This window comes from Oncorhynchus nerka, linkage group LG21 (assembly GCF_034236695.1).
Source record: "Oncorhynchus nerka isolate Pitt River linkage group LG21, Oner_Uvic_2.0, whole genome shotgun sequence".
In the NCBI taxonomy this organism is placed as follows: domain Eukaryota; kingdom Metazoa; phylum Chordata; class Actinopteri; order Salmoniformes; family Salmonidae; genus Oncorhynchus; species Oncorhynchus nerka.
The window spans coordinates 6,870,141-6,892,453 of record NC_088416.1 but is presented as its reverse complement, the minus strand read 5'-3'; the positions used below and the strand labels follow the sequence as shown (position 1 = coordinate 6,892,453).

The 22,313-nt window shown below is 42.1% G+C and overlaps 1 protein-coding gene across 1 annotated transcript in view; it reads right to left on the bottom strand.

Moving 5' to 3' along the window:
* Window positions 1–16: 16 nt before the first annotated feature.
* Window positions 17–22,313, bottom strand: part of LOC115142480 (EVI5-like protein) — a 41,300-nt gene continuing 19,003 nt past the window's right edge. Inside the window, 15 exon segments of the mRNA XM_065006239.1 lie at window positions 17–5,050; window positions 5,053–5,095; window positions 6,677–6,772; window positions 7,076–7,171; window positions 7,609–7,755; window positions 11,088–11,255; window positions 11,612–11,752; window positions 11,855–11,971; window positions 17,996–18,136; window positions 18,626–18,658; window positions 19,234–19,287; window positions 19,443–19,503; window positions 19,736–19,833; window positions 21,781–21,870; window positions 22,094–22,237. Of these exon segments, the coding sequence (XP_064862311.1) occupies window positions 4,782–5,050; window positions 5,053–5,095; window positions 6,677–6,772; window positions 7,076–7,171; window positions 7,609–7,755; window positions 11,088–11,255; window positions 11,612–11,752; window positions 11,855–11,971; window positions 17,996–18,136; window positions 18,626–18,658; window positions 19,234–19,287; window positions 19,443–19,503; window positions 19,736–19,833; window positions 21,781–21,870; window positions 22,094–22,237 (1,698 nt within the window). The 3' untranslated portion in view covers window positions 17–4,781.

Here is a 22,313-nt window from a genome sequence, read left to right as displayed (position 1 = left end):
GTACAAAACACTGAAATGTTTTCATAATATTGTCTTTAATATCATCTTTATTACTGTCATTAATATACTTGACAACACATTGGTAGAATTGCAAGAGAGAGTGAACAAGGTTGGCGGGAGTAAAGTGGATACCGACCTGCTGTTACATACATGAGAGAAGTCCTACACCAGGGTTGTGTTTGAGGCACCAAACGGAAGAAAAGTGACTGAAACCGGGAGGGACTTCAATGGACGTGTCCAATAATAAACACAAATGTTTGTTTTCTGTTGCAGAACATTTAAAAATATTTTACATTGTGTGCCCTAATGAATACAACCCAGGGTATGCATGAGGACACCATTCATAAGGGGGAGTCTCCATGTTTTGTTTCTTTCTTCTGAGACACAGACAATGGCATGTATAGTGTTCCAGTTTGTGTGTATATATATATATATATATATATATATACACACATAATTAAAACAAATCTTAAACATATTGGGGTTCCTTCAGTCCTAGCTCAACAGTGGCCTTCACCTTTGAGATATTTTTGGTGAACACCACCCTAAACCAGAGTGAAAATGCTGAACTGTCTATGAAAATTGCATTTGATATACATGTAATTTATATACTAATGTATAAATCTACCTACATTATGGCACTATATAAGATTTAAACATGGAACCCTACCATTCGCCACACCCTAAGATTTTAACCATGATCTTAGTTCAGATCAAAGAATAGCCATACCAACGCTAATCATAAAACTACATGGATGACAAACACTGAATCAGAGGGCATCTTCATGTGTATCAAAAAATATTTTAGTCACAGTTATACCAGTTGTAGTTGGGACACTGGGGAGCTCCACGTCCGAGCACCATCTCTGAACATCAGTATAGTGTTTGTGTTATGTGTAAATTAGACACTGTCTAATTTAGTGCTGTAAAGTACTTAAGTAAAAAATACTTTAAAATACTACTTTAGTTGTTTTTTTGGTATCTGTAACATTACTTTTTATATTTGACAACTTTAGGAATTTAGTGGAGTAAAATAAATAAAAATGATGTATTTTTTACTCCATACATTTTCCCTGACACCCAAAAGTACTCGTTACATTTTGAATGCTTAGCAGGACAGGAAAATGGTCAAATTCACACACTTATCAAGAGAACATCCCTGGTCATCCCGATTGCCTCTGATCTGGCAGCCTCACTAAACACAAATGCTTCATTTGTAAATTATGTCTGAGTGTTGGAGTGTGCCCCTGGCTATCTGTAAATAAACAAAAAAAATAAACAAAAAGCAAAAAAAAATGATGCCGTTTGTTGAATGTAGGGAATTTGAAATGATTTATACTTTACTTTTGATATTTAAGTATATTTAAAATCAAATACTTTTACTCAAGTAGTATTTTACTGGGTGACTCACTTTTGAGTAATTGTCTATTACAAAAAAGGTATCTTTACTTTTACTCAGGTTTGACTCAAGTACTTTTTCCACCACTGACCAAGACTATACTCTACCGCAGGTCGACAACACATGGCATCCGAACTCCTTCCCATTGCTAAAGTAATGCCGTAACTGACTGGTCCAGGATGTTACACCAGACACCAGTGATTTCAGCTGCTGCACTGGTTTAACCTCTAAAAAAGGTGGTTATTTGTAATACTTGAGTGAGCGAAAGATGGGCTACATGGCAGTGGAACCCCATTGGAAGAGCTCCCTTATTTCCTTGGCAGTTGGTGACAGGTTCCCCCTTCATCCAGCATCATTGTGCGACAAAAGCCAGGCACACACCAAATCTGAGTACATGGCATAAGTTGAACATAAGAAAACAGAAAGCATGATACAAAGTTGGGATGCATAGGCTTGGTGGCATAGAGTCTTAGCTTGCTACACTAACCGCTCCAAGCATCCACTCCCATGTTCCCAGGACAGCACTCACTGCTTTAAGTCAAGAGGAGATCTAGAATTTATATTTAGGATCTATATCTAGAATCTTAGGATCTATATCTAGAATCTTAGGATCTATATCTAGAATCTTAGAATCTATATCTAGAATCCTAGGATCTGTATCTAGAATCTTAGGATCTGTATCTAGAATCTTAGGATCTGTATCTAGAATCTTAGGATATTTATCTAGAATCTTAGGATCTGTATCTAGAATCTTAGGATCTATAGAACACCCTATTGAATATAATACCACACATCCCCTGCAGTCTGCCTCAGAAAATCAACTCAATTATTATTGTGATATATTTATATTAATACTTTCGTTCAGGTTGTCATATTGTATAATTCAATAATATTCCATACGTTTCGCTTCCACTGTTGTAAGAATGTAGAAATGTGAAGTGTCTGCCACAGAAGTAAGACAACGCTCCTTCCATTTCCTTCCATCTATATAGAGTTTCTATGGAAACCACATGGAGCTTCTTTCTCGACGGCCATCATCGATTCCCATGATCAACTCTGTCCCATTGATATAAACACAGAACATTTGAATGCTTTGGAAACATGACACCAAGCCGATGCATTCGTCTCCCCGCTCCTAATGACTGAGGTAAAACTAATTCTCACAAGCATTTGTCATATATTCAAGACTATTGGGATGATATGCCACATAGTTAGCCAGTGAGGTATATACTAGGCAAAAATACTGCTCCCAGTCTGTTAACACCTGTGCATTATAGCCATCTGAAGCTGTAGTAACAGCACGCATCAGATAGTCAGATATTTTCAGTCAACATGTTCAACTGAATGTTTCCATCCATCCCTAAATCCTATTGGTAACAGGCAGTAGAAAGAGGAAGTGATGTCACAGTTGGCTGTTCTGGAAGGAGAGGTATTGATAATTCATCATACAGTACCATGACTGAGACGAGAACAACAGAGAGAGTGATGACCCTGGTCCAACTTGATAATGATATTTATGATGGTTTGATCAGTACACTTGTAGCTCGTAAATTATATATTATTTTGCCTCTGATCGGCAATTTCAACAAATTCTCATATTTTTTTCTCCCCCGTAACTCAAAATGAACACCTTCACGTCACTCACACAGCCTTTTAAAGGACACATGCCAATCCGTCCCAAACTAGTCAAACTCTAGCCTCACCATTAGACAAAATGAATGATTGACTGAGCCATTGCTGTCCTCTTACAAGCACTTGTGTGTTGATATCTGCTTTTAGGGTTTAAAAATTCCTTGACACATTTCAAATAGATTATAAAAGGAGTTGTTTATGTGTGGGTATTCTCACATGCTTAAGTCATGCTTAAGCCATAGGTAGAGACATCATTATGAAGTCTAGCCATAACCGTTCAACAATTTCTTCACAGTAGTTTTCGCACTCGCACCTGATTCCTAAGGGGTTGTAAAGTTCAACTGCATGTTGAGCAGATAGAACATAACTTAAAAGAAGACAGGGAGGGAAATCATAGCAGCGCATTCGTTCGGTCTCTCTTGACATGCATCATCATGGACGCCGCCCGTTGACACCTCAGCCTCAGGATTCAAGTTGGCACGAAGGACCAAGGGAACTAAAACATGTATAAAGTTTGGCCGCCGTTGGTATCCATCTATATATTTATATTTGTAGAGATATAAAAAAAAAGATTAAAATAAATAACAACATAAATAATAGCAGAAAAAAAAAAAAAAGATTTGGCAACGTTGAGATTTTTGTTGTTGTTGACATGAGTCATCGTCATTCACTTGCCTTGTTTCATTTGCAAGGCATTGAGACACACACAACATACAATTTCAGTAAGATAAATGGTTAATATCGATCTATGCATGTGATGTCATCTAGTAACATCCCTATGATATTGATGTGTACAAGTCCATACCATACTCCTTTCCTACCTCTATCCTTCCTTCCTTCCCTCTCGCTCTCATTTTCTTTTGAAGTGTGCATTGTGAGGTTACAATGGAGGGTTGTTTCCATTGTAACAGGCAGTGCAGGTGGCTAATGGGTCTTCAAGGAATGATGGAATGGCAGAAAGAGAGAGATGGAGAGAGAGAGAAAAGGAGGAGGAAAGAGAGAGATGGAGGGAGACGGCGTGTTCCACATCTCGCTCATGGGACAGTACAGTACGAGCAGGGTCAAGCCCAACAAGTCATCCATCCATCTCATCTTTTACCGATCCCAAATCCATATGGAAGTCCTTCCAAACTTGAGGGGAATCATTTAATCAAAGTGACGTCCGATGCATCTCATAGTCACTGCTGTGTGGTATGGTTGGAGTATTGAAAGTTGAAAGCAATTTTTTGGGGTCAATTTTCAATCCTTTTTATTTTCTCGGCTTTCTGTGCGGATAGGATATGCTTTGCTGCACAGTGAGCGAGCGTACTGAAGTTATCTGTTCTTCACTCAGGTCCGGAGTGCAGCGTGGAAACTAATGGCAAGGACAGGACAGGAGAGGCGAGGGGAATCGGACTGGAATTGACTCTACCCCCATGGGGAATATAGGGTCTGCCGGTGAAAATGTAAAGGAGAAAGAGATTCAGGGAGAGATATAGGGAGATAGAGGGAGATAAAGAGAGGGATAACTGAAGAGAGAAGTAAAAGGGGGAGATGGAGAGAAGAGAATGACAAAAAGAGGAGAGACCATGGCACCAACGCGAAGGAGGAGGGTAGGATGTCCGTTACAGGTTACAGTAGGAGTTTAGGGTGAGAACAGTAGTACAATAAAGTTGGGGTGAGTACAGCATCTCTAATACTAAAGAGATGCAGAGTACAGTATCTTTAGTAGTCTAGGTCAGGACCAGGTAGTTCCAGGGACCTCCATGGCTCAGTTGTCCAGGACCTCAGCACACACCATGCTAGTGTAGAGCTGCTGCGAGGGGCCGTGGTGGGGGTGGTCCGGGTTGGCCTCTGCTTCGCTGTCGGTGCTGCCCTCGCTGTCCAGCCTGGCCGAGGGGTGGGGGTGGGGCAGGGCAGGGTACATGGCATTGGGGGGGATGGGGCTGGGGAGAAGGTCCTCATCCGAGCTCAGGTAGTCGCCTCCGGCCGACAAGGGGCTAGCTAGACACAGATCCGGGTAGCCACCGCCCCGTCCCGGGAACTAGGGGCGAACTTGGAGCGCTGCCCGCGGAGCTGCCTGATCTAAAAGAGAAAGAAATAAGGTTATAGAAGATATTCATACCCGGGGATCATTATCACAGTCATCTAGGATATTACTGATAGCAAAAATAAAGGATTTTGATGCTGTTTCAGTTGGTGAGAAGAGTGTGTACAACTGGTTGGAAAGTGACCCATTTCTATAGAAACCTGGTATGGTGGTCTAGCCTGCAGTGACAGGCACATCAGACTGGGTTTAACCTTGTGGGCGTGTTCTAAATCTAGTACCTAGTACATTGATAAGGTCTGTCGATAAGCTTTACAGAAAGTCAGAGTACCTGTGGATTTTCAGCTGCCAGTACAGATTGAAGTCTGTTTTACTATGAAAGAACCTGCTAAAGCACCAACCACTTCACCTGTGTGTGTGTGTGTGTGTTCACATATGAAGCCTGCATCAATGACGTGTAGTGGGTGTCCCTTGCGTGACAAGCCACAGCCGGTCTCCAAATGCTTCAGCAAGTACATGTCTGTGTCTGCGTGAGTGTGTGAGTGTGTGCATGTGTAGATAAAACACTGATTCAGTACTTACAGAAAACTCTGAGATTTGTACTGAGTTAGGCTGGTACGAGGGGGAGGGTAGTGGTTAACCAATAGGAACACTATAACTAGGCACTCGCCCACCTCTTCCTCTTCAGTCTCGGTTTACACAGCAGAGCTCAATCATGTACACTATACTGGCTGGAAAAAAAACTGATCTGATTCTAGTTCAGCCCTTCTCGAAGTGTATCATATTGTTCTGGGACAAAATCAGAATATTCAAAATTCATTGGTATGATAAACACTTTAGAATCATAACTTAAACTGTTACAAAAAATATAAAACATTTATGCTAATTCTACTTATGGTCTATTCCAACACCAAAACATGAATTAATTAAAAAACAGATGCCCGAGAGTTTTGAGACCGAAAAATGACTCCTTGCTAATTTCGACTTTGTCAGGAATGTTTCGGTACTCTTTACATAAAGGCTCCATATGACGAATATAACCAATAGTATGCACTCTAAGAACTAGTGAACAGAAAAGGGCAAGTCAGTCCCATCACTCCCTTCTCACGCACAGCCGCTCTCTGAATGAGCAAGTGTATATTACGTGTGTGTGTGTGTGTGTGTGTGTGTAAGCATGTGAGAATCAGTGTTGTCTAGTTCTCACACGCATTCATCGCCCTCTTTCTGAGGGCTGGGGTTTTGAAGTGGTAGGGGGAGGGGTACGTCTGTTCTGTGGTTGGAAATGTCATACAGAGGAAGGCCAGAGTAGTGATTCTAGTATGTCATGCTTCACGTAGCAGCCAACATCGATCATTTCAGAGAAATACAAAAAGCACGAGGGGATGCGATTTACATAGCTGGGTCTCAATGGCTAAACTAACGCCAGACACGAGGGCTTTTACTGGTGTGTGTGGGGTGGGGGTCCCATGTGGCTCAGTTGGTGGAGCACCAGGGTTGTGGGTTCCATTACCACGGGGTGGACCAGTACCAACAAACAAAAAAAGTATGAACTCACTTCCGTAAGTTGCTCTGGATAAGAGTGTCTGCAAAATGACTGTTAAACATTAAATGTGTGTGACCTCGTTCTTGAGCTCTCCGATCTGGTCTCGAAGCTGGGTGATGTACTGCCTGGAGTCAGAATGGTTCAGCTGGCCCTGGATCAGACCCTCCTCCTTCTGTAGGACAGGGATAGGGATGACACACACACACACACACACACACACACACACACACACTAGAGTCAGAGTGGTTCAGCTGGCCCTGGATCAGACCCTACTCCTTTTGTAGGACAGGGATAGGTGGATGAGATGCACACATACTCGCCCGCGTACGGACACAACCGAACAGTCAACGCCAAAGAAGCAGGGAAGACGATCTCCCCAATGCACACATACCACCCAGAAGAAATCTAAACACACTTGACAAGCACATCCATTCAATATGGAAGTCAAGTTCAGATCTGTGTACAAACACCCCACCTGTATCTCCAGCTCAGCTATCTTCTGTCTGAGCTCAGCCATGGCGGCCATGCTGTCAGCCTCCCGCAAACGCACAGCCATCACCTCCTCTTTACTCTACAGAGAGAGGGAAGAGGGTGGTAGAAGAGAAAAGACAGAAAGAGCAAAATTACCTCTGGCGCAAAGCCTGAGTGAAAGCCACTAGTCCATCTAGTTGTGCAATAGAGTCTGTTTAAATTGCAGCCTCACACACAAAGCCCACTTATCAATGTCACCCTGGGCTGCTTCCATTTCCCACACCCTCTCCTTTATCTATCCTTCTCCCACCATCTTCTCTTCTCTCACCTGTCAGTCAGTCCACTTATTCCACTTCCATCCTCCTCATACCATCTCCACTTCCCCTCTCCTCCCGCTTCCATTCTCCATCCCTCCCTCTTTCTGCGCCTTCATCCCCGCTCTCCCTCCTGTCTTAACTTGCAGCCCACTTATTCCACACATATCAACGCTACCGTTGGCTACCTCCATTCTCCCCCTTCCCTCCGCCTCTACACCACCTTGCAGTCGAGCTCGGCCCGTTTCCTCTTCATCTCGGTGAGCTGGGACTGCAGCCCCTTGTTCTGGCCCGCCAGCTGCTGCAGCCTCTCCTGCATGGCGGCGCTCTCCACCTCATGGCGCCCAATCAGCTTGCTGTGAATCTGGTTCTGAAGATAAAGAGAGAGTGGGGACACTGTCAGAAGACTGAAAGCGTAATTAGTCATTCTGGATTAGCGTCTGCTAAATTACAAGTATTTAAATGTAATGTGCAGCACAAGTCAAAAGTTTGCACACCTACTCATTCAAGGGTTATTTATTTTTATTATTTTCTACGTTGTAGAATAATAGTGAAGACATCAAAACTATGAAATGACACATATGGAATCATGTAGTAACCAAAAAAAGTGTTAAACAAATCAAAATATATTTTATATTTGAGATTTTTCAAAGTAGCCAAACTTTACCTTGAAGACAGCTTTTGCAAACTCTTGACATTCTCTCAAGCATTTCAATTAACAGGTGTGCCTTGTTTTTAAATTTTTAAATTTTACCTTTATTTTACTAGGCAAGTCAGTTAAGAACAAATTCTTATTTTCAATGACGGCCTAGTGGGTTAACTGCCTGTTCAGGGGCAGAACGACAGATTTGTACCTTGTCAGCTCGGGGATTCGAACTTGCAACCTTCCGGTTACTAGTCCAACGCTCTAACCACTAGGCTACCCTGCCGCCCCACAAAAGTTCATTTGTGAAATTTCTTTCCTTCTTAATGCATTTGAGCCAATCAGTTGTGTTGTGACATGGTAGGGGCGGTATACAGAAGATAGCCCTATTTGATAAAAGACCAAGTCCATATTATGGTAAGAACAGATGAAATGAGCAAAGAAAAAGGACAGTCCATCATTACTTTAAGACATGAAGGTCAGTCAATATGGAACATTTCAAGAACTGAACATTTCTTCAAGTGCAGTCGCAAAAACCAAGCGCTATGATGAACCTGGCTCTCATGAGGACCGCCACAGGAAAGGAAGACCCAGAGTGACCTCTGCTGCAGAGGATAAGTTAGAGTTAGAGTTACCAGTCTCAGAAATTGCAACAGAGTTCAAGTAACAGACATCTTAACATCAACTGTTCAGAGGAGACTGAGTGAATCATGCCTTAGTGGTCGTATTGCTGCAAAGAAACCACAACTAAAGGAATCCAATAAGAAGAGACTTGCTTGGGCCAAAAAAACACGAGCAATGGACATTAAACTGGTGGAAATTTGTCCTTCGGTCTGATGAGTATAGATTTGAGATTTTTGGTTGCAAACGCTGTCTTTGTGAGAGGCAGAGTAGGTGAACGGATGATCTCTGCATGTGTGGTTCCCACCGTGAAGCATGGAGGAGGTGGTATGACGGTGCTTTGCTGGTGACACTGTCTGTGATTTATTTAGAATTCATGGCGCACTTAACCAGCATGGCTACCACAGCATCTGCAGTGATATGCCACCCCATCTGGTTTGCGCTTAGTGGGACTATCATTTGTTTTTCAACAGGACAATGACCCAAAACACAACACCAGGCTGTGTAAGGGCTATTTGACCAAGGAGGAGAATGATAGAGTGCTGCATCAGATGACCTGGCCTCCACAAATCACCCGACCTCAAGTCAATTGAGATGGTTTGGGATGAGTCGGACCGCAGAGTGAATGAAAAGCAGCCAACAAGTGCTCCTTCAAGACTGTTGGGAAAGCATTCCAGGTGAAGCTGGTTGAGAGAATTCCAAGCGTGTGCAAAGCTGTCATCAAGGCAAAGGGTGGCTATTTGAAGAATCTCAAATATAAAATATATTTTGATTTGTTTAACACGTTTTTGGTTACTACATGATTCCATATGTGTTATTTCATAGTTGTGATGTCTTCACTATTATTCTATAATGTAGAAAATATTAAAAAATAAATAAAAACCCTTGAATGAGTAGGTGTGTCCAAACTTTTGACTGGTACTGTATATGATATTAGCTTTTAGGTCTTAATTTAAGGTTAGGTTTAAAATCTGCTATTTTGACTGGCTGTGCCAGCTAGTGACCATTCTGCAGCGCTGCCTCCAGTACATGAGTCATCCCAATAAATGCCAACCTGCGGCCCAAAGTGATGAACTGTAACGAAAATGTGTGTGTGTGTGTGTAGGCCTATGGTGTTGTATAGAGCTTTGAATAATCCACCACAAAAGTCAAACATCTCACTCATCAGGGTGAGAAACATGAGTGTGGAACTGAATGTTAAACACTTAGCGAGGTACTTTCCATAAATCAAAAAGATGAGGCAATATATGTACACTATCATTCAAAAGTTTGGGGTCACTTAGAAATGTCCTTGTTTTTGAAAGAATAGCAAATTTTCTGTCCATTTAAATAACATCAAATTGATCAGAAACACAGTGCAGACATTGTTAATGTTGTAAATGACTATTGTAGCTGGAAACGGCTGATTTTTTATAGAATATCTACATAGGCGTACAAGAGGCCCATTATGAGCAACCATCACTCCTGCGTTCCAATGGCACGTTGTGTTAGCTAATCCAAGTTTATCATTTTAAAAGGCTACTTGATCATTAGAAAACACTTTTGCAATTATGTTAGCACAGCGGAAAACTGTTGTTCTGATTAAAGAGGCAATAAAACTGGCCTTCTTTAGACTAGTTGAGTATCTGGAGCATCAGCATCTGTGGGTTCGATTACAGGCTCAAAATGACCAGAAACAAAGAGCTTTCTTCTGAAACTCGTCAGTCTATTCTTGTTCTGAGAAATTAAGGCTATTCCATGCGAGAAATAGCCAAGAAACTGAAGATCTCGTACAACGCTGTGTACTACTCCCTTCACAGGACAGCCCAAACTGGCTCTAACCAGAATAGAAAGAGGAGTGGGAGGCCCCGGTGCACAACTGAGCAAGAGGACAAGTGCATTACAGTGTCTAGTTTGAGAAACAGACGCCTCACAAGTCCTCAATTAGCAGCTTAATTAAATAGTACCCGCAAAACACCAGTCTCAACGTCAACAGTGAAGAGGCGACTCCGGGATGCTGGCCTTCTAGGCAGAGTTTCAAAGAAAAAGCCATATCTCAGACTGGCCAATAAAAAGAGAAGATTAAGATGGGCAAAAGAACAAACACTGGACAGAGGAACTCTGCCTAGAAGCCAAGCATCCCAGAGTTAGGATGTTGAGGTTGAGACTGGTGTTTTGCAGATACTATTTGGGATTTATCGACCATTTCCACATAGTATTTGTAGTAGTTACCCCTTAGTCATTTAGGCCTAATGAAAGTCTCCATTAGAAATGTGAGCCAATACGATTTATTTCCCTAGGCTGGTCCCAGCACTGTTTGTGCCATCTTGCCAACTCCTATGGTCATTGTTACGTGAGACAGACCTGAGATCAGACTAAGGAAATAACACACAATGGATCACTTTTATTTAGATAGAGCACAAACAGATTTGGCATCAGGCTAAAGTTCCTCCACTGACCTTGCTCTCCAGCTGTATGGCTTGGAGTTTGACCTCCCTGAGTTCAGCCTGGGCCTGGGCCTCTCTGAGACGCACCCCCATCAGCTTCTCCTGCAGCTCATTCAGGGCGTTCTTCTTGGGGGATTCCTTCCAGTGACCTCCACCCCCGCCGCCTTTTGACATGTGGAGCTGGAGAGAGAGAGGAACGGAGATGAAGAACAGGTTAGAGAGCCACAACCAAAGTGCATCGGTTCTCTATCTATCTCTCCCTAAAGTCACTCGCTCTGAGACCTTGAAGTAGTTGTTCCCCTTGCTCTGCAAGGGCCGTGGCTTTCGTGGAGCGACGGGTAACGCCGATTTGAGGGTGACTGTTGTCAATGTGTGCAGAGAGTGCCTGGTCCTAACCCAGGTTGGGGCGAGGAGAGGGACGGAAGCAACACTGCTACATAAGCACAGTCCTTCTAGTCACCTCTACTATGCTCTCCCCTTCTGAAGCCTTCAGTTCCCTACTGTACAGTTCTCTGCTCTGTGGTGTGTTTACTTACCTGCCAGCGCTGGTTGAGCTCGGTCACCGTGTCCTGCATCTCTCTGAAGGAGTGCAGTGTCTCCAGCTCTCGGAGCTTCACCAGCTTCAGCTCATCCTGTAGCTGGGCCACGTTGTTCTCATCAGGCAGAGAGCTGCTCCTCTGTAACACAAACACACACACGCATGATAAAGATATGAAACATACAGATATAACCACACACACACACACGTACACAGGTGTGGTTGAGCTCGGTTCTCTTACCTTCTCTAGGTCCAGTACTTTGTCCTGCATCTCTTTGAGGGCTCCCAGTAGCTCTGCCTCCTGCAGCCGGGACTGCTCCAGCTGCGTCTGCAGACCGGTCACAAACTGCTCTGTGTACTGAGAAACAACACATGGACCAATTATAAACAGAGACAACACCTTGGGACCAATCCCAAACTGACACTACACATATCAACCAATCAATCAAACTGCTCTGTGCACTAAGGCATCAGAAGATAAAGATCCTCCACCCAGCACAGTCAGAAGAGGGCTGGCCAACCCTTAGAGCCTGGTTCCTCTCTAGGTTTCTTCCTAGGTTCCTGCCTTTCTAGGGAGTTTTTCCTAGCCACCGTGCTTCTACATCTGGATTGCTTGCGGTCTGGGAATCTAGGCTGGGTTTCTGCATAGCAGTTTGCCATTGCTAACTCAAAAAGGCCTTTTTAAAATACATTTGATTGGTTGACGGGGCAGAAGAATGTCTGTCTAAATGGCTGTTTTCTATTGATATGGAAATGGGAAACCACTTACAAAGTCTATCAGTGTATCCACCAGGTAGATTCACCTCATTGGTGGACACCCAAGCAGATAAATGAGTGATGTACTAAAAGGAGATGTGGAGTACAGCTCTGTGTAGCTGTGGTAGTTGTGGTGAGATGGACAGAAGGGATGTGGGTTGGCAAAAGGGGGAAACCAACCCCCAAAAAAACGTGTCCGTTTCTCACTAGATGCAGTTCAGAGAGAAGAGACTGAAAGAGAGAGATGGTGAGACAGAGAGAGAACGTTGGGACAAACCAATATCTTTGTATGTGTATGCATGGCATAAAGGCCTTTCTTTCTTTGTGAATTAAAGTACCACTCGGTTTCAATGTGAGAGAGAAGTGAGAGGTGGGGGTGTGTGAATTCTGGCTTGGTAATATACCCAGGCTAGTCATCGGAGGCACAACACATACTCTGACCACACCTGAAACTCCAAATCCATAGCAACACCACACACACCTATACCACTGATTCTCTCCATGGCCCCAATTCTAGTAGATCTAAACTTACTAACGGAGGAGGAGGAGGAGACAGTCAAGGAAACAATGTTGAGACGTGCTCTCACATTAGTGTGACTGCTGTGTCTGAGTATGAAGAGAAACAGCACATTGTTACAACACTGTACACACTGTACATAGCCACAATATGACATTGGAAATGTCTCTATTCCTTTGAAACGTTTGTGAGTGTAATGTTGATTTCTGTTTATTTCACTTTTGTTTATTATCCATTTCATTTGCTTTGGCAATGTGACCATGTTTCCCCAATGAAACCCTTTGAATAGAAACTGAGAAACTAACGTCTGTAGAAAGAGTGGTGGTTCCTGACACATTCAGTAACAGAAACACATCGTCTTTTATTTTTTGCCGTCGTTGGGGACTTGCATTCAAAACGGATTCAAGCGCCGACTGACTCACACGTTTGAATAGACTAAAATAGTGTGTGTGTGAGAAAGATTTTAAAAATATATATATATATATAAAAAATAAAAAAATGAAAACAACATTCTACACACATGATGCAGTGCACCGTGAGGCAAAGTCACAGAGGAGCATTCGGTGTTTCTGTAGCATACAACACACACTAACACACAAGGACAGGCGACACACAGCTGCTAACACACAGCCACAATAGAATAACTGAAGCCCTATTGTACTGGACCAGCTGGGCTACAAGCATTGTCTGTCTGTCTACCCATTCAACATCACACTAATTGTCCACCTCACCATGGTGGTCTGTCTACATCTATACATTAGAATGCTCATACATATGGCTTATACCACACCAGCCCTGGGTGAACACAATGTTATAACACTATGGATTTAGAACAGGTCAAACATCAAACTCTATACAATGACTACCGCCCCCATAGCACTCACCTCGGTAGCCATGAATTGCTTTGAAAGGCTGGTCATGGCTCACATCAACGCCATCATCTCGCAAACCCCTTTTCCCACTCCAATTCCCATACCGCCTCAGATCCACAGACGACACAATCTCAATTGCACTCCACACTGCCCTTTCCCACCTGGACAGAAGGAACACCTATGTGAGAATGCTGTTCATTGACTACAGCTCAGCGTTCAATGGCATAGTGCCCACAAAGCTCATCACTAAGCTAAGGAACCTGGGACTAAACACCTCCCTCTGTAACTAGATCTTGGACTTCCTGAAGCGCCGTCCCCAGGTGGTAAGGGTAGGTAACAACACTTCTGCAACGCTGATCTTCAACACGGGGGCCCCTCAGGGGTATGTGCTTAGTCCCCTCCTGTACACTCCCTTTTCACCCATGACTGTGTGGCCAAGCACGACTTCAACACCATCATTCAGTTTGTTGACGACACAACGGTGGTAGGCCTGATCACTGACAACGATGAGACAGCCTACAGGGAGGAGGTCAGAAACCTGGTAGTGTGGTGCCAGGACAACAACCTCTCCCTCAACGTGAGCACGACAAAGGAAATGATTGTGAACTACAGGATAAGAAGGCCCAAAAAATTGGCAAAGACTCCAGTCACGCAAGTCCTAGACTGTTCCCTCTGCTACTCCTCGGCAAGCGGTACCGTAATGCCAAGTCTAGGTCCAAAAGGCTCCTTATCAGCTTCTACCCCCAAGACATATGACTGCTGAACAATCAATCAAATGTCCACCCAGACTATTTGCATTGGCCCCCCCACCCCCTTTGTTTTTTACACTGCTGCTACTCGCTGTTTATTATCAATGCATAGTCATTTCACCCCTACCTGCATGTACAAATGACCATAATTGCCTCGACTAACCTGTTCTTCCAGACATTGACTTGGTACCAGTATCCTCTGTATATAGCAGCATTATTGTTATTTTATTGTGTTCCTTTTTTAAACTTTATTTAGTAAATATTTTCTCAACTCTATTTTCTTAAAACTGCATTATTGGGTAAGGGCTTGTAAGTATTCGGCGCATGTGACAAATAAAATTTGTTTGGATTTATAATGTACGGTGTTGCTCTGCTGGCAACTGAATGCAATAATTCTACATTAAAAAGAGTCAACACATTGACAAGCAACACCGTCCTAAAAACACACACAGAATTACTGTAAGTGAGCATAGAACAGTTACTTTGGTAGTGATTCAGTTTCTGTAATTTAAGTGACGTTTTTCCAGATATAACCAATGACGAGAAACTAAGAAAGTGTTTGCCAGCCTTTCCACTATCATCAAAGCGCTACCCAAACACTTACGATAAGACGATAATCAACTTGGTCCTAAACATACGAATCACAAACATCCATACGCGCATTATGCTGAACTGTTTGGAAAACACATGTTGTTATTATGTTACATGGTATGAAGAGCAAAGGGGCAGAATAACATGTATACACTGCAACAGTTGCCTCTAAGACATACAGTGGGGCAAACAAGTATTTAGTCAGCCACCAATTGTGCAAGTTCTCCCACTTAAAAAGATGAGAGAGGCCTGCAATTTTCATCATAGGTACACTTCAACTATGACAGACAAAATGAGGAAAAGAAATCCAGAAAATCACATTGTAGGATGTTTTATGAATTTATTTGCAAATTATGGTGGAAAATAAGTATTTGGTCAATAACAAAAGTTTATCTCAATACTTTGTTATATACCCTTTGTTGGCAATGACAGAGGTCAAATGTTTTCTGTAAGTCTTCACAAGCTTTTCACACACTGTTGCTGGTATTTTGGCCCATTCTTCCATGCAGATCTCCTCTAGAGCAGTGATGTTTTGGGGCTGTTGCTGGGCAACACGGACTTTCAACTCCCTCCAAAAATTTTCTATGGGGTTGAGATCTGGAGACTGGCTAGGCCACTCCAGGACCTTGAAATGCTTCTTACGAAGCCACTCCTTCATTGCCCGGGCGGTGTGTTTGGGATCATTGTCATGCTGAAAGACCCAGCCACGTTTCATCTTCAATGCCCTTGCTGATGGAAGGAGGTTTTCACTCAAAATCTCACGATACATGGCCCCATTCATTCTTTCCTTTACACGGATCAGTCGTCCTGGTCCCTTTGCAGAAAAACAGCCCCAAAGCATGATGTTTCCACCCCCATGCTTCCCAGTAGGTATGGTGTTCTTTGGATGCAACTCAGCATTCTTTGTCCTCCAAACACAACAAGTTGAGTTTTAAACAAAAAGTAATATTTTGGTTTCATCTGACCATATGACATTCTCCCAATCTTCTTCTGGATCATCCAAATGCTCTCTAGCAAACTTCAGACGGGCCTGGACATGTACTGGCTTAAGCAGGGGGACACGTCTGGCACTGCAGGATTTGAGTCCCTGGCGGCGTAGTGTGTAACTGATGGTAGGCTTTGTTACTTTGGTCCCAGCTCTCTGCAGGTCATTCACTAGGTCCCCCGGTGTGGTTCTGGGATTTTTGCTCACCGTTCTTGTGATCATTTTGACCCCACGGGGTGAGATCTTGCGTGGAGCCCCAGATCAAGGGAGATTATCAGTGGTCTTGTATGTCTTCCATTTCCTAATAATTGCTCCCACAGTTGATTTCCTCAAACCAAGCTGCTTACCTATTACAGATTCAGTCTTCCCAGCCTGGTGCCGGTCTACAATTTTGTTTCTGGTGTCCTTTGACAGCTCTTGGGTCTTGGCCATAGTAGAGTTCGGAGTGTGACTGTTTGAGGTTGTGGACAGGTGTCTTTTATACTGATAACAAGTTCAAACAGGTGCCATTAATACAGGTAACGAGTGGAGGACAGAGGAGCCTCTTAAAGAAGAAGTTACAGGTCTGTGAGAGCCAGAAATCTTGCTTGTTTGTAGGTGACCAAATACTTATTTTCCACCATAATTAGCAAATAAATTCATTAAAAATCCTACAATGTGATTTTCTCCCCCCAAAAAATCTAATTTTGTCTGTCATAGTTGAAGTGTACCTATGATGAAAATTACAGGCCTCTCTCATCTTTTTAAGTGGGAGAACTTGCACAATTGGTGGCTGACTAAATACTTGTTTGCCCCACTGTATTTTCTTTATATTGTATATACACTAATAATATATATTTTGACCATTAATTATAACCAGTGGTGGAGTACTAAATTCTAATACTTGAGTAAAAGTAAATATCACCCAGTAAAATACTACTAGTAAAAGTCTAAAAGGATTTGGTTTTAAATATACTTAAGTAGCAAAAACTAATTATTTAATTCCTTATATTAAGCAAACCAGACAGTACCATGTTCTTGTTTTATTTTTATTTATTTACAGATAGCCAGGGTCACACTCCAACACTCAGACATCATTTAAAAATGAAGCATTTGTGTTTAGTGAGTCTGCCAGATCAGAGGCATTAGGGATGGCTAGGGATGTTCTCTTGATAAGTGTGCGAATTTGACTATTTTCTGTCCTGCTAAGCATTCAAAATGTAACGAGTACTTTTGGGCGTCAGGGAAAAGGTATGGAGTAAAAAGTACAGAATTTTCATTACTAACATAGTGAAGTAAAAGTTTTCAAAAATATAAATAGTAAAGTACAGATACCCCAAAAAACTACTTAAGTAGTACTTTCCATCACTGATTATGATGCAGACCGATACTGTCTATCATCTATCATCTATCCAACAGCCACTAACTGTGCCACTCTGGCTAGATTGAGGTCACAACTCAACACAAACTGACTTGGGGAAATTCACTTTGACACTTCACAGTTCTCACCAACACCAGCCTTTATTTATTTTTTCTCACCGAAGAATTTGTCAATGTCATTGATGTAGAATGTAATTAAATGACAAGTCCAATTTGCTAAAAATTATGTCAATATTTTACGAGCAGAAGACTGTCCGAATGAGTCAGTTCCCCAAACAAGAACAAGAAAAAAAATCCACAAGGGCAACCACAGACTATAAAGCCTAGTGCTGGTATTTTTCCATAACAGTCACTGGCACATCAAAACCATGTTTTGCCAATTTGTAACTTTTAGAGCTTGTTATCCATTGCAATAGACTTGTATTTGATCATTTTGCTCATAATCTCTGAGTGAAAGCCTAAGACGGGTGCACTGTTCATCAAAGCCTGACTTTAGTTCAGTCCCTGCCCCATCCCAATATCTCACCCACACTGACTCCGGATCATTCCTTACCTTCTCCCGCTGCAGTTCTCCGATGGTGTCCTGGGCTTTCTCCAGGTTCTGACTGGTCACGCTGAACTGCTGCCTCACCACCGCCAGCTCCCGCTTGATCACGTAGTTCTCCTCCGCCTCCTGCGCCCGCGTCACCTGACCCTGGAATAGTGAAGACACAGGGTCAGAGACCAGAGGGGGCCGTGTCAGTTATAGAGAATGTGTCTGGGGGGGTGGGGGTATGGACATCATTAGTTTGAATTTAGAGGGAATTGGTGCTTAGCTTTAACACTTTCACTATTGGAGGTTAGATATTAGGAGTTTGACAGAGTAGAATATAAATGGCTCTTCTGTATCCATTCCGATTAGGTTGCAATTACCCTGCAAAGACATTTCTGTCCTAATGAATGACAAAGGGCACAAAACAGTGCCTGTGTTTCGACGAGCCACATGCAGTGTTAGAGCACCCGCCATGGACACACATGCGGTCACAGGGGGAGCAGGGTCAGACGGACGGACAGACAGACAGACAAAACATTCTCTCATGCAGAAGTCAGGCACTGATCAGTCACTGTCATTGCAGACAGAGAGAGGAAGTGCAGGAGGAAGGAAGGTGTTAAGAGGAGGAGAGGTGGTTTTCCAGTACCGTACCTGTATCAGCCTGTCTGCTAGAGCAGCACTTTCCTACAACACCAGTGAAGGAGAGGAAGAAGATAAGACCATAAAAGGAGGATAAGGAGAGAATAGGGAGACATACAGACAAAGAGGAGTGAAGGATAAGGACAGGGCGAGCGTGTAACGGAAACGTGACAACAGAAAATAAATAAGAGGGTGAGACAGAAATAAATAAATCACAGTACAGAGTGAAAGAGCGGCAGTGGGTTTGTGTGAGAGAAGGAATAAAAAGAGGACAGAAAGACAACAAGCATTACTCAGAGAACAACAGGAGAGAAGCAAGAGGGGAAGAAAAGCCAGAGTGCTTGGAAAAGGAGGAGAGACTCAGTGGCTCCGGTCTAGAATATGGCCCATCCTTTTAAATCATCCACTCACGCACACAAAATCAACAGACATGGTCTCTGTCTTTAGGTGCATTCACAACTTAAGTCACCTCACTTATTCTGTAAATGTGACAGGATATAAGTCTTGGTTGGCATATTTTAGCTTCATGTTCCTGGCTGTGTTTTATTGTCCATCATAAACCTTATTCGCATAAGCACGAAAGTGAGTGTCTGACTCGAAGCCAAGTTTCCATCTCTTACCTTCTCCAATGTCTCAATCCTCTGCTTCAGAAGCCTGTTCTCTGTGCGTAACCTCTGTGGATGTGTATTTAAAACGGGTAGAGAGACCGTTAGGAACATGTATTAGTCATTATACAAGGCTTAAAATCTGTTGGTCTATTAATAGATTAGCTCAAAGAAGTTAAGACGCGTGAGCACGCGCACACACACACACACACACACACACACACCTTGATCTCTATCTGCTCCTCCATCTCTTTGTTCTTGATTGTGGTGTACTCTTTCTCCAACCTGGCAAATAAAAGCATTTTAGCAGAGTTAGATTCATACAATGCGTTTCCATTTTCCATTTATGCATTTGACTGTGTGCAAATCAAACTGAAACTAATCATCTTAAACTGAAAGCATGCTTTGTATAGTAACACCACCACAAATCAGGGCCCATTGGGCCATATGAACTGTAGTCTACAACCTAAAGCCAGTATTGTTATTCTAATGAATAGTGATTAGAAGCAGAGCCTACTTCTTCATCCTCTTGGGGTTGTATTTGACCTGGTAGGCCCTCAGGATCAGCTTGTCTGGGCAGCTGTCAAACTGGTGAGGGATCAACTTCTGGAAGTGCTGCGAGAGAAGGAAGAGACATGGAGCTTCATAGAATACACTCTGAACGAGAATATGTCCTGTTAATACACTCTGAACGAGAATATGTCTCCTGTTAATACACTCTGAACGAGAATATGTCTCCTGTTAATACACTCTGAACGAGAATATGTCTCCTGTTAATACACTCTGAACGAGAATATGTCTCCTGTTAATACACTCTGAACGAGAATATGTCTCCTGTTAATACACTCTGAACGAGAATATGTCTCCTGTTAATACACTCTGAACGAGAATATGTCTCCTGTTAATACACTCTGAACGAGAATATGTCTCCTGTTAATACACTCTGAACGAGAATATGTCTCCTGTTAATACACTCTGAACGAGAATATGTCTCCTGTTAATACACTCTGAACGAGAATATGTCTCCTGTTAATACACTCTGAACGACAATATGTCGTCTGTTAATACACTATGAAAAATAATATGTCTGTTAATACACTATGAAAAATAATATGTCCTGTTAATACACTATGAAAAATAATATGTCCTGTTAATACACTCTGAAAGGGAATAATATGTCTGTTAATACACTCTGAAAGGGAATAATATGTCCTGTTAATACACTATGAAAGGGAATAATATGTCTGTTAATACACTATGAAAGGGAATAATGTGTCCTGTTATTACACTATGAAAAATAATATGTCTGTTAATACACTATGAAAAATAATATGTCCTGTTAATACACTATGAAAAATAATAATATGTCCTGTTAATACACTATGAAAAATAATATGTCTGTTAATACACTATGAAAAATAATATGTCTGTTAATACACTCTGAAAAATAATATGTCTGTTAATACACTCTGAAAGGGAATAATATGTCTGTTAATACACTCTGAAAAATAATATGTCTGTTAATACACTCTGAAAGGGAATAATATGTCTGTTAATACACTATGAAAAATAATCTGTCCTGTTAATACACTATGAAAAATAATAATATGTCTGTTAATACACTCTGAAAGGGAATAATATGTCTGTTAATACACTCTGAAAGGGAATAATATGTCCTGTTAATACACTATGAAAAATAATCTGTCCTGTTAATACACTATGAAAAATAATAATGTCTGTTAATACACTCTGAAAGGGAATAATATGTCTGTTAATACACTCTGAAAGGGAATAATATGTCCTGTAGGTATCACATGATAATTGAAGTAAAGACACTTCACAAATGCCCATATGTTTAAACAATGGTTCATTTCACTCTTTTGTTTTTCTTGCCTCCAGCAAGTGTTGTGTCGATCTACAGTGATAATTCATGATTTATACTATAGTGCAGGGGTCCTCAATTACATTTAGCTGTGGGCTGATTTTTCTTTGAGCCGAAGGAACATAGTTATAAATCATTTGTACACTGAAAATTGACCGCAAGAACAGATATAGTATTTCACAAAACAATTTGAATTTGAAACCTTGATTACATTGTGATACAATCACATATGTCTCCATGTATCCGTGGGAATACTTGGGAACAGATTTCCTAAATTAAAATCACGTTGAGCTAATTTTCTGGTAATTTTACAGTCTTTTATGTCCAAGAAATATTTTTTTTGTTTAAATAAAATCTCAGAAAACATGGGGGGCCAAATAAAATCACCCACAAGAGAAATGTGGTCCCTTAAAGCTGAATTACTTAATGGTGAAACAGCTTATTGGGGAACCCTGCTGTAGTGCCTTTTATTGGGACGGCAGGTAGGCTAGTGGTTAGAGTGTTGGACTAGTATCCGAAAGGTTGCAAGATTGAATCCCCAAGATGACAAGGTAAAAAATATGTTCTGGCTCTGACTTGCCTAGTTAAATAAAGGTAAAATAAAAATATTGGATAAATCCCAAATGGCACCCTATTCCATATATCGTCCACTAATTTTGAGGGGGCCTAGTGGTTGTTACCTGAGACATGCCCTCCATGTCCAACTGGATGAGGTCAGTCTGGTTGTACTGCAGAATGGCCATGCCCACACGAAATATAATCTCCAGACCCTGAAGACAGGGAATCAAAGTTCAATTCAACACCACCATAGTGCTCGATCACAAGACTCTCTTATGGAAGATATTTTATCTTCATGAGAACAACCCGTAAATAAAGGTTACATTTAAATCAAACCATGTCTATTGGATCCACTATGTTGATTTTTTCTCTCAAAGTATGTTCACCCAAACACATTCTCACACTCGTATAAGACACCAGTGGTGAGTCTCTTACCTCGTACATGAAGATATCAAAGATGCGTGTGGCGACGGGCATGGGGAGGAAGGTGAGGAAGAGAGTGAGGAACCAGGAGGAGGCGTACATGGAGGTGTGGAAACTCTGAGAACGGAAGTGGACGTTCAGCTCCGGGAGCTGCTCCTGTTGGGATAAGGTGAGAGAGGGAAAATAGGAAGAGAAAGAGGGTTGATGAGAGGGGAAGAGACGAGAGGAGTTA